The 16,755-nt window shown below is 43.6% G+C and overlaps 2 protein-coding genes and 2 long non-coding RNA genes across 7 annotated transcripts; 2 read left to right on the top strand and 2 right to left on the bottom strand.

The window, feature by feature from the left end:
• The first annotated feature begins 599 nt into the window (after window positions 1-599).
• On the top strand, window positions 600-2,060 carry LOC143522778 (uncharacterized). Its single transcript, XR_013133137.1, has 2 exons — window positions 600-1,151; window positions 1,253-2,060. It is a non-coding gene; the product is annotated as an uncharacterized LOC143522778 (long non-coding RNA).
• LOC143522777 (uncharacterized) lies at window positions 1,595-3,541 on the bottom strand. The gene is made up of 2 exons (XR_013133136.1): window positions 3,116-3,541; window positions 1,595-2,696 (listed from the first exon to the last, which is right to left on the bottom strand). It is a non-coding gene; the product is annotated as an uncharacterized LOC143522777 (long non-coding RNA).
• An 85-nt stretch (window positions 3,542-3,626) lies between these two features.
• On the top strand, window positions 3,627-8,681 carry rad51 (RAD51 recombinase). Of its 4 annotated transcripts, none has more exons than XM_077016629.1 (9): window positions 3,627-3,707; window positions 4,522-4,620; window positions 4,933-5,070; window positions 5,498-5,615; window positions 5,835-6,021; window positions 6,296-6,409; window positions 6,562-6,691; window positions 6,910-7,031; window positions 7,166-8,681. In XM_077016629.1, the coding sequence occupies exons 2-9, from the start codon at window positions 4,531-4,533 to the stop codon at window positions 7,287-7,289; spliced, it is 1,023 nt and encodes a 340-aa protein (XP_076872744.1). In that variant the 5' UTR covers window positions 3,627-3,707; window positions 4,522-4,530; the 3' UTR covers window positions 7,290-8,681. The 4 variants fall into 4 exon arrangements, with proteins under 4 accessions (XP_076872744.1, XP_076872742.1, XP_076872745.1 ...); XM_077016627.1 differs by having other exon boundaries at window positions 3,633-3,707; window positions 4,488-4,620; XM_077016630.1 differs by lacking the exon at window positions 3,627-3,707 and adding an exon at window positions 3,715-4,002.
• Window positions 8,029-16,654, bottom strand: rmdn3 (regulator of microtubule dynamics 3). The gene is made up of 12 exons (XM_077016625.1): window positions 16,057-16,654; window positions 15,514-15,682; window positions 14,171-14,311; window positions 13,537-13,867; window positions 12,553-12,655; window positions 11,972-12,032; window positions 11,428-11,503; window positions 10,921-10,998; window positions 10,610-10,708; window positions 10,188-10,241; window positions 9,845-9,925; window positions 8,029-9,295 (listed from the first exon to the last, which is right to left on the bottom strand). The coding sequence occupies exons 1-12, from the start codon at window positions 16,253-16,255 to the stop codon at window positions 9,224-9,226; spliced, it is 1,464 nt and encodes a 487-aa protein (XP_076872740.1). The 5' UTR covers window positions 16,256-16,654; the 3' UTR covers window positions 8,029-9,223.
• Between the last annotated feature and the right edge of the window lie 101 nt (window positions 16,655-16,755).

The raw sequence follows: 16,755 nt of genomic DNA on the forward strand, positions 1-16,755 counted from the left end.
AAATTCGAGCGTTAAAAAATTCAAAAGATTTTTTTTCAAGTTGCTCGAATTCGATTGGTCAAATTTGGCTCACAAAATACGCGTGCAAAATTTCGCGTGCTAAAATACGAGTTCAAAGATATTCAGAGTAAACATCCGGGACACAAAGGATGAGCAATCGATTCAAGACTCCAATCGAACCAAATCCAACCAATCACGCTCCACTGGTCACGGCGCTGTTTGAAGCCACAGGCGGAGAGAGAAAGTGAGTTATGTCGGCGCACGGGATCGGCTCCTCTTCGGTGAGTGTATTTACTCCTTTATTTGTCTATTGTGGTGTTTTTAAGATTCAGTAAGATACAGTAAACGACGTGTTGCACATCAGAGGTTTGCGCTGGACTGATCTTTTTTTAACTCGCTATGTAATCAACATAGCTGCGTATGTGTGTGTCCGTCAGTCCACACTGTGCTTTATGATATTATATTTATCATAAAATCATTACATTCGTTTATTATTTCCTTACCAGTCGAGTAGTTTACAACTGTTTTTAACTCTCCGTGGGGTAATGGTTAGTGACGAGAGGTTCGGACAAACCGGGCCTGGGTTTGATACCCGCGACTGACGAGCGATTTGTTATAATTAATATTTTTTATTCATTTATATATATACTGGACCGGCGCCAGGACATATACAGTGGGGGTGGCGGCGTGTGACGATTGTTAAGCGGGCAAGGGGGCAGTAGCAATAGTAAAATAAATGGGTCTTATTATTTAAATTGAGGGGGCGGGACACCTCGCCTGAGGGGGCGACGCCCTTTTTTGAAGTGGAAGTTTCAGAACTTGAGTGCAAGTTGTTTTGTTTTTTTAATACAAGGTATTTCAGTTTGATCATATTCCAGGATTGAAAGGTTGTGGTGAGATCTATGGGTAGCTGTAACAAGCATCTACTATGATGTTCTCCATTACCTTGAAGGAGAGGGCTCAGCATTTCCAACATCACACACATCTTCTGTTGCCACTATGTGTTCCTACCATGCCTGCAGGAAGACCTAGATACTTTTTGTAGTGGTTGGGACAATCATCCAATAAGAACAGAGAGCCACATGACCCCTAATCAACTGTGGGTGCTGGGTCATTCACATCACCCAATTCCTGCAGCAGATAGCACAGAGGTACATGCAAGTGTAATATGATTTTAACAAATAGTGTGGTTTATGTATAAAGTTTGGAAGTGGCTATTTTATCCACATAAGTGTATACAACTTATTTGTAGGGAATGGAGATTCCCAATATTGAGTGGGACAACACTGGACTTCCCATTGATGACCACTCAAATATCATTGTACCACACACAGAATGCCCACTGACAGATGAACAGATGACAGCTTTGAGAGATGCAGTTAACCCAGGAGCTGCATCCCAGTCCTCTGGCTGTGATCTTTACATTTCAGCTGTCCAGTTTTGTGAGAATTTCCTGTCTATTTGAAACAACTGGTCTGAGAATTGGAATAAAATAACATCTTTACAAAGTTAAGACCATATGAATGAAAAATTAATGGCAAATTTTGTCATCAGTTTTAGTTTGAGTAATAAAAAAAACAATAAAAAACTGAGATGCAGCTTCATTAATTTTTTTAATTATTTACAGAGTAGGAGACATTGCAGTAAATGGATACAATCAAAAGTTGTTTGATTGCCCAATTTTGTTATTCTGATGTTTGACATAAAGGTAAAAATTATACACCACAGAAAATAAAACTAATTAAAACTCATGCTTGACTCACTTTCATTTTATTAAGAGTTGAAGTTTTCAAAAATGAGTTAGTCAAATTCCCTTCTGCCTCTTTTGGAAAAAGCAAGGCCACTGTCAGGTCGTCGAGTGAGCACTGTCCACATTGGGGATTCTTTAATCCCTCGTCTAATGCCACACTACACGACTTTTCAGTCGCCAGGTTTTTGTGCCGTTCGCACTACACGACTGGTCGTGCTGTAATCGCGAGTCTGTCAGTTGTTGTGGCTTTCACACTACATGACTGATCGGCGACGCGGGCTCACGAATTACACGACTGGGGAATCGCCGACTCATCTGGCTGCCGTCCAAAAACACGAGAACACGAAAACGAAACTCTCGCGAGAACCAGCAACACCACATAGAAGAAAAAAACAATGTACATGTACTCCACATTTTCGTTATTATTTTTTTTACCGTTTAAACACTCCATAGTCCCAAGTTGCCAGAATTATTTCATCTCTCCGTTGCAGTGAACATATATATAATCAATCGCACTATTTCTCCAGTGCTGTCACAATAACTTAAACACAGTGTTGTAGTAAAGTTGTAAGAAAGGTGAGGAGTTTGTGTGTTTGCTGGGTTACTGTTTTGAAAGCATTCTTGAAAGTTTTTTACATTCTTCAGAGATATCTTCAGCGGTGCCGCGGTTCTCTCTCCGCGTTCCCATTGGCTGTAGCTAGACGCTGCTGCCGACTCTCAGTCGCCGACTGCTAGATATTAAACATGCTAGATATCTGCCGGTCGTCTGCGACGAGTCGGCGACGGCTCGGCGAGCGTCTTTCAGCAGTTCACACGAGTGATCGCCGATTAGCCTCCGACCACAGTTTCTGTCGCCGATCAGTCGGCGACTGAAAAACCAGCCTAAAATCGTGTAGTGTGAACCGGGCATTAACTGCTTGATCTGTCTTGTGACACGTCCAACTACCTGTTTAGAGTAATAAACAGAAGAGAAAATGAAAAAATAAATTCCTTATCCAAAAGTAAACTCAGAGAGAAAGATTTTATACATATAATAATAATTTAAAAAAACAAATCGCTCGTCAGGCCCGTTTTGTCCGAAGCTCTCGTCACTAACCATTACCCCACGGAGACAGTTGAAAACAGCTGTAAACTACTCGACTGGTAAGGAAGTAATAAACGAATGTAATGATTTTATGATAAATATAATATCATAAAGCACAGTGTGGACTGACGGACACACACATACGCAGCTATGTTGATTACATAGCGAGTTAAAAAAAGATCAGTCCAGCGCAAACCTCTGATGTGCAACACGTCGTTTACTGTATCTTACTGAATCTTAAAAACACCACAATAGACAAATAAAGGAGTAAATACACTCACCGAAGAGGAGCCGATCCCGTGCGCCGACATAACTCACTTTCTCTCTCCGCCTGTGGCTTCAAACAGCGCCGTGACCAGTGGAGCGTGATTGGTTGGATTTGGTTCGATTGGAGTCTTGAATCGATTGCTCATCCTTTGTGTCCCGGATGTTTACTCTGAATATCTTTGAACTCGTATTTTAGCACGCGAAATTTTGCACGCGTATTTTGTGAGCCAAATTTGACCAATCGAATTCGAGCAACTTGAAAAAAAATCTTTTGAATTTTTTAACGCTCGAATTTTTTTTCATTGTATTTTAATAAGCATTAAATTCAAAGGCAACAAAATTCAGATGCATAATTTCAGTGCAAAAAAAATTCAGAGCTTCAAATTCAAGGGCAAACAAATTCAGTGCTTCAAATACGAATTCAAAATCCGATGGAACTATTTTTCTTCCATACTACACCGCTCGCGCAGGGTCGCGCGAGGTGGGCGGGGCCGCGCGCTACAGTCACTCGCGAAAGTAAACCAGGCTTAAACGAGCTCGTCAGACTACGTGGTCTGACGTCATCGAGCGGGAAAACGAACTGTGGGTTGAGTTGTTTTGGTGGAGGTACGTGCGACGTTAAAGATATTCGCGTTGATACAACTCAAAATACTATAACTATTTCAATTCAGTAATGATATTATAAAGGCGAATTTAGATCACTGTGGTATTTCGATGTGCTAGAAAGTATAAATATATCGGCGTCTAGCCAACTTACGAGCCCGAATGTGCTGGTTTCTTGTGAACTAACGTAGCTAAGCTCGCGGTTAGTTAGTCCAGCTAGCGTTACTGAGACACAAGGCTAAGATCTAGTTAGTGAAGGGGGCAGCTAGCACAAGTCTTGATTCGCTGTATTTGTTGTGTAAGTCCTTTTTCTGTCTGATTTGGCAGATAAACACAATACGTGACTAGCTGAAGTTGATATCTAAACCGTAAGGCACTTATTACAATAGTGTTGACATGGCATGTAGGTAGAGGTTAGATGGGTTAGCTAACATTAGCTAGCTAAATGCCCTACCACACTAATTAATAGTTAGCTGGTTGACGTTATTCCATCTATAGCTGATGTAAAGAGGATTGCAGAATATGTTATATTTTTCCATTACTAATTTAGCTTGGCTTGAAACCTCAGCTAACGACATATCAATTTCGACCAATACATAGCTAACGTTGGCTAAATTATCAGGCCTCATAATCGTCATAAAATTGCACAATATTTTGAGGTTTACGTTTGCAACGCTTAAAAATAGGTGTCTCCATGGAAGAAATGTTCATTCTATCATATTAGTCCAGAGTGTAAGGATGTAATTAAGCTATTAAGTAGAAGTTGTTTCACTGATTGTAAAGGTACGTGTGCACCGCGTCCAACGGTACAATCCAGGTTGTCGGGATGGCGATGAGAAGTGCGAGTCGAGTGGAGGTAGAGACAGAAGTCGAGGAGGAGGAGAGTTTTGGACCACAGCCTCTGACTCGCCTGGAGGTACAGCACTACCGATAACGCACTCGCCAGTTAAAAGTAGACCAATGTACTGTTTACTTTTGTCACGATGCAAAAGTTGCTACACAGTCCTAATATGCATCCCTGGACTGTACAGTACTCCGCCCTATGGTTAGTTCCACTAACTGACACTGTTGCTCTGTGGTTGGTTTTGTTCACTGACCATTGCTGTTCTGCTCACTTTTCAAACACTTTGTGATCACACGCATATATGGTTTTGAAAAGCACTCATGTAATCCCAGACCCAGTGCCTTTATGTGCACTAAAAGATCTGGTTTGCGTGTGTGCGTGCAGCAGTGTGGTATAAGTGGCAGTGACCTGAAGAAGCTGGAGGAAGCAGGTTTCCACACCATTGAAGCTGTGGCCTACGCACCCAAAAAAGAGCTCCTCAACATCAAGGGCATCAGTGAGGCGAAGGCTGATAAGATTCTGGTGAGCATGAAGATCAGGATCTCACAGATGCTACCAAGCACTGTCCAAACCACCATGGCCGAGTCTTTACAACCCAAAGCCTCCTTATGTCACGTAATTATAAATCGTGAAATATTACTTGCATTTATTTAACAAAGTGTAGATGCATTCATGTATATCTACAAAATAAGAATTAACAAACCTTGTGAACTAAAACACTTGATAGCTTTGAAACTGCTGGATTAGATTTTGCAGATTAGTACGCTGTTCGCTGTTAATTGTGATGTCACTCTCACTATAGATGCTGACAGTGATGCCATTCTCATGCTAGCTGGCTGTTGACAGTCATTCTCAAGTTGGCTCTCTACAGCAGTTCTAAAAAGCCAGCCAGAGTATATGGTCTGAAATGAGTCCTGCAAGTCCTTCTGCTCATTCTGTTTCTGTGCAGGGGGAGGCAGCTAAGTTGGTTCCCATGGGGTTCACAACGGCAACAGAGTTCCACCAGCGCAGAGCTGAGATCATCCAGATCACCACAGGCTCTAAAGAGCTGGACAAGCTTCTGCAAGGTGAGAGGTCTACAGGATAAATTACCTGGAGTGTAGCTGGAGTGGGGGTTTTGTGGTGTAACAGCAAAATGGAAAACTGCATACAGTTTTGCTTTCAATGACTGGGTGAAGCCTCACCTGATGGATTAGATAGCCTATGTAAATTAATGTAAATGTTATTATTTTCAGTTCCACTGAATCTTGTAACTGCATCTGAGACACCTTTCCTCCTCTCTGTAGGTGGTATTGAGACAGGCTCCATCACAGAGATGTTTGGGGAGTTCCGCACAGGAAAGACACAGTTGTGCCACACTTTGGCGGTCACCTGCCAGTTGCCCATTGACCAGGGAGGAGGGGAGGGCAAAGCCATGTATATTGACACAGAGGGCACTTTCCGGCCTGAGAGACTTCTGGCGGTAGCTGAGAGGTGAACACAGAACACCGACACCAGGGAACACTGATTGGGAGATTCAACACAATCAATCGTGGAAGTTGACAGGATTTTACTTAACAGTCTTGACTGCACTCAGTACTTTATGGTTTATTACATTTATTCATCAAATAGTGGTCAATAAGCTTTGTTTAGTATTGGCGGTTGTTTTTGGACATGTGCTTGTAAGTGACGGAGGCCTGTGTAGGCTGCATATCTGGTAGGACTCTAAGGAGCAGGGAGTTGAGCGAGAGTGCTTGCCATGTTCTAGGTATGGGCTGGTGGGATCTGACGTTCTGGATAACGTCGCTTATGCTCGGGCCTTCAACACAGACCATCAGACACAGCTGCTGTACCAGGCGTCGGCTATGATGGCAGAGTCCAGGTAAACCACACTCGTGAGCGCACGTACAGATGCTGCCAGGTGAAAATTGTGCTGTGTTGCAGAATTCAAGTTTACACACGTGTAAAATCTACATTTTATACATAGAGCTGCTGAATCTGAACTTGGCTCTGATAATCCTCCCCCTCTCTCAGGTATGCTCTGCTCATAGTGGACAGCGCCACTGCCCTGTACAGGACAGATTATTCCGGAAGAGGGGAACTGTCAGCCCGCCAGTGCCACCTCGGCCGCTTCCTCCGCATGCTGCTGCGTCTTGCTGATGAGGTGAGACCCGCACGTGCCGACGTCCTGCTGTTGACCTGCTAGCCAACATGCTGAGAACCACACTTGATGACAAGGCCACTAACCAACTCTCTTCAAACACACTTTCTTTTCTTAAAAACCTGCACTTGAGACACCATTCTAAGCATGTGAATCTCCTGAGATGACTGACCGTGATCTAGATTTGAAACTGAAAGATTAGTGTGTTTTCTTGTCTCTAGTTTGGCGTGGCTGTTGTAATCACCAATCAGGTTGTAGCTCAGGTGGATGGGGCTGCCATGTTTTCTGCAGACCCCAAGAAACCCATTGGAGGAAACATCTTAGCACATGCCTCAACGACCAGGTAAGATTCTGATCTGACAGCGACCTGACAATATATGCAACCACATTACAGTCACCTCATTATATATGAAAAGTTATTTGATGACCATGAAGCTGAATATTAAATTTAACTGTTCTTCAATCCTTCTTTCTCAGGCTATACTTGCGGAAGGGCCGAGGAGAGACTCGAATCTGTAAGATCTACGACTCCCCCTGCTTGCCTGAGGCAGAGGCTATGTTCGCCATCAACGCGGATGGAGTTGGAGATGCTAAAGACTGAGAGAGACCTAGAGCACGCACACCAGGCACCATTCATAAAGGAGACCCGGTCCTGCCTACACCAAGACTCGTGACCATCAGTTCACACCCACCACCTTTCTTGGGAGGAAAGGGCCCGTCGTCTTTCAGAAGGATGTATATCACGGTGTGGCTGTAGTGTCCTGCTGAACCTGTGGCTCACCTGACTGCTTGTTTATAGTGTCACTCTGGGACTGTGCCTTCTCACTTGTTCTGATCAGGCTGTAGGAAACGCAGCCAGCAATGACACAAACACCTCAGCTCCTTTCCATTAGTTTCCCCTCTGGTCTGAATCAAATGATGGAAAGATGTCAGATCAAAGGTCACTTTATTTATTTTTTACATCTGTATCCAGTTACATTACATTAAATGAGTCAGGAGGGGCTGGTCTTGCATTCATATTCTCTCTCTGAAATGTCAGATAACATCATTAGTTACTGTCACTAGGATGAGGTGTGTTGACTTCCTTCCCAGTATAGGGGAACGTCATCACTGGGGGGTTTTAGCACGATTTAAGTCTAGAGCAGAACAGGCTTCTACAGACCAGGCTTTCTCATTTAGCACTACCTGGATCACAATTCATGATTTAACATGGAGGCTGGTTCTCACGTCCCAAGATCAGATACACCTGAGCAGACAAAATGGAAACCAAACTATGGCTCTGGTAATCCACAACACTGCTGTAGTGCCACCTGCAGGCTAAGTGTAAAAACAACAGATCGTTGTGCTTCGGGATGGATACATTTATTACTCCTTTATGATGTGATTCAATTATTAGGTTAATATTTGTTGAAAGAAAGGGTTTGTTTGTATTTTTCTTGTTTTACTTGCTTTTTGGTGACTTTTCAACTATGCTCCTGTGCATATAATACTTTAATTAAACATAAAATTTAACATTTGTTATTGGTTACAATGTTCATAAATAGTCACAAATAAAAATGTTGCTTCTTAAAAAATATAAAATAAAAAAAAATAGAACCTGTGCAGCGATTGAGACTTTCAAATTAAAATGGTAGAGCATTATTTTGTTTGCAATTAACCTGCAGTTTTCACCTTTTTTCTTTTAATAGTATAAACATGTCACAATAATGTACAATAATTCTGCTTTTACAGACCAGATGGGAGTTGTATTCATAAAAAAACCACATGGACCATACCAAGGTCTTGTAAGAATATGCACTTTACTTTTTGGTGTATGCAGAAACATTTTGCATCTGGAATATTTTACCAAAGGTTTCAGAACAAACCACAAATCATTTTGTTAGATGATCAGTTAATTTGTCAGGTTTTGTGAGTCAGAAGTTTCAGAGGTCATCATTGGTTAACTGAACTGTGCAATAAAATGTTATGTACACACGACCATTGGAATGCCTGTCCTGACACTGCAAAAATAATTACTGTAAGATTAAAATATATGTATTAAAAATAAATGAATAAATATTGTCAACACAAAATTAATAATTTAACTCATGCTTCTGTAACTTGGATAGTAAACAGTTCCTTCATAACACTGAACACACCAATACACATCAGTGATGGTCCCCTTTATACTTGTAAATTTGGACTGACTTCTAATGTTTGATTTTAACACCAGACATAAACACAGCATAAAACATATCCAACTCTGGCCAGGAGTTCTATAGCATAGTAGAGTTCAGGTCCAACACGCCTGCCTCTACACAGATGTTACTGAAGACCTGGATTAGGAATGGAACTAATTACAGGGTGGTAGATCTTCAGGAACTGCCCCCCCCTAGACTGATCATGAATTCATGCATCTCATCTCCATAAGACTGAAGGACTAGTGAATATGTTTACATCACTAATGCAGAATTAAAATAAAGCAGGTATACATTCTTCCAGGAGACTGTTCCTATAAATCACTCCTCTCCTCACATGACTTCACTAGACCCTGCCTCAGAGCGACAGGTCTACTACGCTGTCAATCAAAACCTGCAGTTCCTCCTCCAGCATAGCGAGGCCAGTCTCCTGCGGGGGGGGGGGGGGGGGGGGGCAGAGATCTTGTCACTTGTGGCTGCATGTTATAAAAGTCTAGCAACAAAATCATAAAACATTCAAATGTTTTTGCTGCGTCCCATTGTCAAACTCACCAAGCCTCTGTGTGTAAAGTATGTACTATATTCTACTCCTTAATCTCTAGTGTCATGTATGAATACTTCAATTAAATATGTTCTTAAATCCACCAATAGCCCCACTTCATCCTTCCTGTGGTGCATAGTAGGGCTTGAACTAGGACGTGTCCTCTACAGAGCACTAGCTATTTCAGCAAATATGGTCTAAATCCTCAAGATATAACTGATTTTGTCATTACAGGTACAGTATGGAAATATGCAATTTCTTGCCTTGTTTATCAGGTGTGGGCACATTTAAAGCCTAACTATAACGAGACTCAAACAACAACTAAACAGGAAAAGGGCCCAAGTGCCCAGAACTCTAAGAGGACTGTACTCAGGCAGGCTGTACCTGAGAGGGAAGAGCCCTGGTAGGATAGGCATTATTTGGGAACATAGGCTGTACCTGGTGGCACTTGGCAGGCATATTCAGTGCCAACTGTGCCCAGTTCCTGGCCTCAGAATGGTTCCCCAGCTCTTTATGACACTGAAAACCCACATAAAGTTAAAGATTACAAATGATGGGTGGATTATATTCAATGTTACTAATTTTGCGAGTCTAACATATACAGACAGGATGTGTGTTGAAGTCTTTAAGGTGTTTAGTTTAAAGGTTTCATCAATAATACCCTGCTTTTAAAACTCCACAATAATCTCAACACATAACTGACATATCTTTTTTGGAAGTTCTTCTCAGCATGTTAGCTTTTCCAACAGTTAGATGAAGTGATTTTTGGCAAATCTGTTACCTTGGCAATGTACAGCCTCACAGTTTTGGAAAAACCTGGGTTGAGCTCTTCAGCCTTAACACAAAAACCAAAAACACACAGCACTTTAAACAGCATTCACATCAAAGAGACTGTATGCCACAGTTCCATTAGGTACCAGGAGAGGAGGGCTGATCTAGGATCAGTTTTTGTAACTGAGATTACAGTAAAACCAAGTGGGCCTCATCTCACATCAACAATTCTACTCCTACTCTGAGCAAATGCCTGACCAGCATAATAATAAAAAAATTAAGATAGCAATCAATTAAATACTTTTTGATAATAGTAGTAGTTAGTATTGTAAAAATAAATACAATTTTTACTATAATAATAGTAATAATAGTGTTACTAATACTAATAATCCTCTTATTTCCCTCCCGTGGCTAAAGGACTTTTGGAATGACCTTCAGGAAGTTCTCCAGTGCCTCGTTTAGAGTGGAGGTGAGAGGAGTCTCATACAGGGCAGCTGCAGCCTTCTTCTCCATCCAGGTCAGGTTGCTCACCTGGGAGGGTTATGGGTGGAGTGGAGGGGAAGAGTGGGGGTGTGAAAAAGGGCAAGAGCAAAAGTGAGAAGTGTGTGTGATAGCAACCATGTGTAGATGTGATACTGGGTGTGTGATGGAGGCCGTGTGTAGGTGTAACACTGGGTCTGTGATAGCGACTGTGTGGGTGTGACACCGGGCCATGTGTGGGTGAGTGTTGATGTAAGGCGCACCTCAAAGCACCAGCGGCCCAGCAGGTAGAAACAGAGCGGATCATCATTCTGGAAGACCAGAGCCCTGTCTAGGTGTTCCTGGAGAACAAGACCAGGTGATGGGGTCACACATTACACCCACCACCAACACAGATACTTAATCAGCGCTTCCAAACCCCCAGCCTTCATCGAGTGTGTGTCTAAGTGTAGAAACACACACTTGTATCAGCCATTCTGCACCGTGGTCTAGAATAAAGCCCCATTTGCAGCAGATTAAGCTCACAGTCAGGCTTTCAGAGTTTTTACGTTTTTATCCTGTCTTGCTCTTTCTGTTTTTTCTGAACATTTTTGAAAAAAATATCAATTGATCTTAGAACTGTTCTTAAGAGAAAAAACATTTAGTCTTTTTAATTACAGTTTGTTGCAACAGCTTTAATGTTCTTGACTGGGTTGGACTGCACCACTGTACAGCTGTGCTCTGGAGAGTCTGGGGAGTCTGGAGAGGTGATGTCACCACAACGCTCTCACCTTCAAGATATGACAGCTCTTCAGTTTACCATGCATGCTCTCATACTGAGACGACTGGCTGGTCAGAATGGCAAACCTGTCAGAGAGAAAGTGCGTGCGCGTGACAGAGGGCACCAGTCATTACACATTAAAACTGTAAGAGTCCAATTGTTAGAATAAAATCACAATGTTAATCTAGGAAGATGGTCATGTTCTTTAAGCATGGACTACAAATGCCATGATTACGCACTCCGATCACCGCTGGCAACTAGCTGATCTCCTGCTCCTATCCAATTCCTCTAAGCATTTTTTAGAACTTTTCTTTCGTTCTTTTTGTTTCACACACACACACACACACACACACACACACACACACACACACACACAGCTGCACTGTGGGCTGAACAAGGGGCTCCACAACACAATCACAACATATATGTGTATTACTGCGTGCGTACAAACTGTACAAAATGTGTGTGTGTGTGTGTGTGTAGGTGTGCACGTACTTTCATGTGTGTGACTGTGCGTGTCTGCATGCATGTCTTTGTGTGTGTGTGTTGCTCACCACTTATGGCACTCGGCGTTCAGCCCACTCCTCTGGAGCGCCGCCTCTGCCTCATCTTGCCCTGCAAGGTCAAAGGTCAGATTTGCCAGAACCAAAAGATTTTACTGAATCCAAGTGCAGATGTTACAAAGTAAATGATGAATGAATGAATGAAATGTTTTAAATGAAAAAAGCTTGTTAATAACATGTTGCCATAGCAGCACAGCTGTCTTGAATGTAGTCTGGTTTGTCAGCAGTTTTTTCAGCTACCTTAGTAGCGATAAGTTGTAAATGAATGTGTAGACTATCAATTAGGAAGGTTACATGGGTGCTCTTTGGTCTGGTGGTCAGAGCTCATGTTTACCTCCTGTTGGACCTGGGTTCATGTCCTGGGTAGGATGGCTTTGTTACAAAGTGTGTATATGAACTTATTGAGGTTATTAAAGTTTTGGAATATATATAGGTGATGTTTGTTAGTAAACTCCTGAAATGTCTATGAAGTGCAGGGTTGGTGAAATATGTCTGAATAGTGTGTACGTATGTACAACAATGTGTTGAAGCGTGTGTGTGTATGTGTGTGTGTGTGTGTGTGTGTGGGTTACCTTGGTCTATATAACCCCGCCTCTCTTCCTTATCCTCAACAGTCTCACACATATCATTGTAGGCTCGGGCCAGTCTCCACAGAAATTCCACACTGTCACTATACTGAACACACACACACACACACTCATGACATCTACATCATAAGTGCTGCATTAAGTTCCTTATCAAACAACTAAACGAATGTCAGAGTAACAACTGAAACACATTTCTAAGGCAGGAACACAGTACAGTAGATGGTTTATGCAACATAAATTTTTATATAAAGCACATCACCTTGCTGTGTTCAATATTACCATTTCATAAAATCACTTTTACAAACATCATGCTTTGCAACCTTTGCAACCTACTTTATTTTTTAAATGTTTTTTTTTCATTTCTGATCTCTGTGGAATCAACATTTTACAACAGAAATTATCTAAAATTGAACCCTCACCCTCTCACTTAACCTGAGCTGTGTGATGTCCCTAACCCTAACCCTCTCAATTAACCTGAGCTGTGTGCTGACCCTAACCCTCTCACTTAACCTGAACTGTGTGCTGACCCTAACCCTCTCACTTAACCTGAACTGTGTGCTGACCCTAACCCTCTCAATTAACCTGAGCTGTGTGCTGACCCTAACCCTCTCACTTAACCTGAACTGTGTGCTGACCCTAACCCTCTCAATTAACCTGAGCTGTGTGCTGACCCTAACCCTCTCACTTAACCTGAACTGTGTGCTGACCCTAACCCTCTCAATTAACCTGAGCTGTGTGCTGACCCTAACCCTCTCAATTAACCTGAGCTGTGTGCTGACCCTAACCCTCTCACTTAACCTGAACTGTGTGCTGACCCTAATCCTAACCTCTCACTCAACCTGAGCTGTGTGCTGACCCTAACCATAACCCTCTCACTCAACCTTAGTTGTGTGCTATCCCTAACCCTCTCATTTGACCTGAGATGCAACCCTCTCAATGTGTGCTGACCATAGCTCTCCTCATACCCACCAGGGGCTTGTTCTCCCTCAGCAGACAGAACCCTTCAGCCTTCTTCCGAGAATCCCCGGCGTGCAACAGGTCGCTTTGCGTCAGTAGTAGTGCGAGCTCCGGACTCAGCACTTCCATCACGGATGCCACCATCGCTCCTTCATCGTCTGCATCATCTTCCTCAGGCTGTGAATCATCCTGTCGGAGTGTGAGCACTGTTGCATAGCTTCGCTCCTCTTCCTCATCTGTGTCCTGGCCATCGTCTTCATCTCTGTCACCCTCTCTATCTGTGTCACGGTCTGTCTCACGGTCAGTGTAGTCCGATTCAGCGTTGGAGTGTGCGGTCATGTACCTGTGTCAGAGTAGAACCAAAATGCACACACACACACACACACACTGGATAGTGCGATTTTAAATCTCACCTATCTGCATTCTTCATGATATAATCTTTCACGACTATCTGAGGTACACATATTTCTATTTTTTTCATTAAAGTGTTTCACTGTCAAACTACAGCGTAATCAGTATAAACCTGTTGCCCAATATTGGCATAGACACATGCCATTTAAACCAGCCCTTGCTGCTCAAGGCCTACAGAACTACAATACCCAGACATGCTGTGCTTGTCAACATAGAGACTAACAGTGTTACATACTCGGCTTCACTGTCGCCATAGCGGCTGCTTGTCCCATTGCTAGCAGTGAAGTAGATGGAACTGGAGCTCTGGGAGTCTGAGCGCTCCCTCGGCAGGAAGTGACGTCGCCGCCGAGACTTCTGGCTCTCTTCCACTCCCTTCCTACCCAGAGAGAGAGAGAGAGAGAGAGAGAGAGAGAGAGAGAGAGAGAGAGAGAGAGAGAGAGAGAGAGAGAGAGAGAGAGAGAGAGAGAGAGAGAGAGAGAGAGAGAGAGAGAGAGAGAGAGAGAGAGAGAGAGAGGAAGGGGGGGGGGAGTGACAAGAGTTTTAATAGTGTAATACATTTTAGTAATTAATGTATACTGCATAATAATAATTAGCACAGAATAACATTAATTCAGCCTAACTTCATGTACATTTACATTTATGGCATTTGGCAGACGCCCTTATCCAGAGCGACTTACATTTTTATACGTGAGCAATTGAGGGTTAAGGGCCTTGCTCAGGGGCACCTCAGTCATGGCCTCAAGTCTGGGAATCGAACCCAGGACCCTCCGGTCACAAGACCAGTTCCCTAACCACCAGGCCATGACTTCAGGTGTTTCAATCCGCCCGGTTGGGAAGCATAAGCAATTGCTTTGGTGCAAATGAAAGTGACAACAGGTGCTATGTCTGCCAATACAATCTCAACAGTATGGAGAAGATACCAGGTCACAGCCCAATTAAACATGTATCAACCCAGCAGCAGGTCCAGAAAAACTGCTCCGTATGAGGAGGAACAGGAGGAGCACTGCGAGAGTCCCACAAAATGACTTTGATCAAGCTTCCGGATGTGCATGTTCCTGACCACACGGACACAAACAAACCCCATGAGGGGGGCACGAGAGCCCAACATCTTCTAGTGGGATCCGGCACCGCGCAGCTGGACTAACACTGGCCAGAGAACACTAGGATTGGCAGATGTACCATTCATGCCTCATCTTCAGCAGATTAGAGCAGGTTCAAACTGAACACATGTGACAGACAAGAGAACGTCTGGAGACTCCAAGACGAATGTTGCAACATCATCAGCATGACCAGTTTGGCAGTGGGTCAGTGATGGTCTGGGATGGCATATCCTTAGAGGGTCACAAAATCATCACGCAATATCCAAGGATACCTAACTGCAGTTGTCAGGAGTACATAGGAGGTCCTACACACTACTAACACACATTATCAGTTACCATCACGATGCTCATGTAAACTAAATCAGCCTGTAATGATTTTGAGTGGATTGAGGATTTTGGTTTCAACTGACTGTTGTTACTGTGAAATGTTTCAGTATGTGAGAGTACGCAAGCAATATCTCTGCAGCGTCTCACTCACCTTACGTCCTCGATGATGGTGCTGGCGATGCCTCTCAGACCAGTGCGAAGCTCGGCGACTTCGTGACGAAGGGTGGCCACGTTCATCATTACTTCATCCAGGGTGTTCTTCAATTCTGTGTGCTGCTCAGGGGTCAGGCTGCGCAGTGCAGCTGCCAGGGTCACAGAGTCTACACACACACACACACACACACACACAGTGATGGGGGTGGTGTGATGGTGACTAGTTAAGAGCCGCTCGCACCCACCCTCTCTACACTGATCCGAGTTCAGCTTTGAGCGGTATCTACGACTAAGGTCGTAAATTTGAAAAACTGGACAGAACTGGTGTTACCACGTGGTAACAACGTGGTCTGATATTCTAAAAATAATAAAAATGATGTTGTTATTCTATTTTACCACTTTGTAAGCGGTTGATCACATTCCTGCCATTTCATGTGGCCATTTCATGTGAAAAAACGTGAACGCAAGACACCGTGAGATGCAGCAAACGAAAGTGCAAGAACAACCACGCTACATGCGACAGTGTGGGTGCCAGCCTCACCTCGGCCGTCGTGCGTCAAAGGGACCCGTCCGTCCAGAACCGCCCCGCTCGCTCCAAACGAACCGGAGCCCACGTCCAGTACTAGGCGCCGGGTCCTTCTCCTCAACACTTCTTTGATGATCAGAAACGCGATCAGACCAGTGCTGACAGTCACCCCAACACCCAGTCCTATCAGACCCGTCCTACCTAGTGAACTCATTATTTATTGTGGTTCAGTTTCTTATTCTTTCGGATTCTAGCCAACCCAACGAGTTAAACGTTTGCCAGGTACAGAGCTCTATACGGCTCTGGTCAGGTAGTACTCTGCACTCTCGAGTAAACAGTACACACACACAAACGTGTTCACGTCTGAAACGCCCCGTGGTTAGTTGGTCGGTTCTCCTCCATACTGCGTGTGGCTACTGTCACCTCCAGCACCCGCCGCACTACGACCACCCACAACCCCCACACAACACACGCACTTATAGATTAACACACGGACACTATTTCACACTTGTACACTTTCACTTTTAGTACCGCGCAACAGACCGGAGCTTTCCGAGAAGAAGTTAAAACGGTTTTAACGCAGGCTGCACTGAGGCGGTAACGAATTACCCCGCACTAGCGCCGCCTAGTGCACTGGAGGCCCGTCGTGAACAATAACCTAAAGCGTTCGTCATTTTTTTTAGGTTTTTCATGACCCAAAAGTAGGGTTGGTTT

Source organism: Brachyhypopomus gauderio, chromosome 9 (assembly GCF_052324685.1).
Source record: "Brachyhypopomus gauderio isolate BG-103 chromosome 9, BGAUD_0.2, whole genome shotgun sequence".
Taxonomy (NCBI): Eukaryota; Metazoa; Chordata; class Actinopteri; order Gymnotiformes; family Hypopomidae; genus Brachyhypopomus; species Brachyhypopomus gauderio.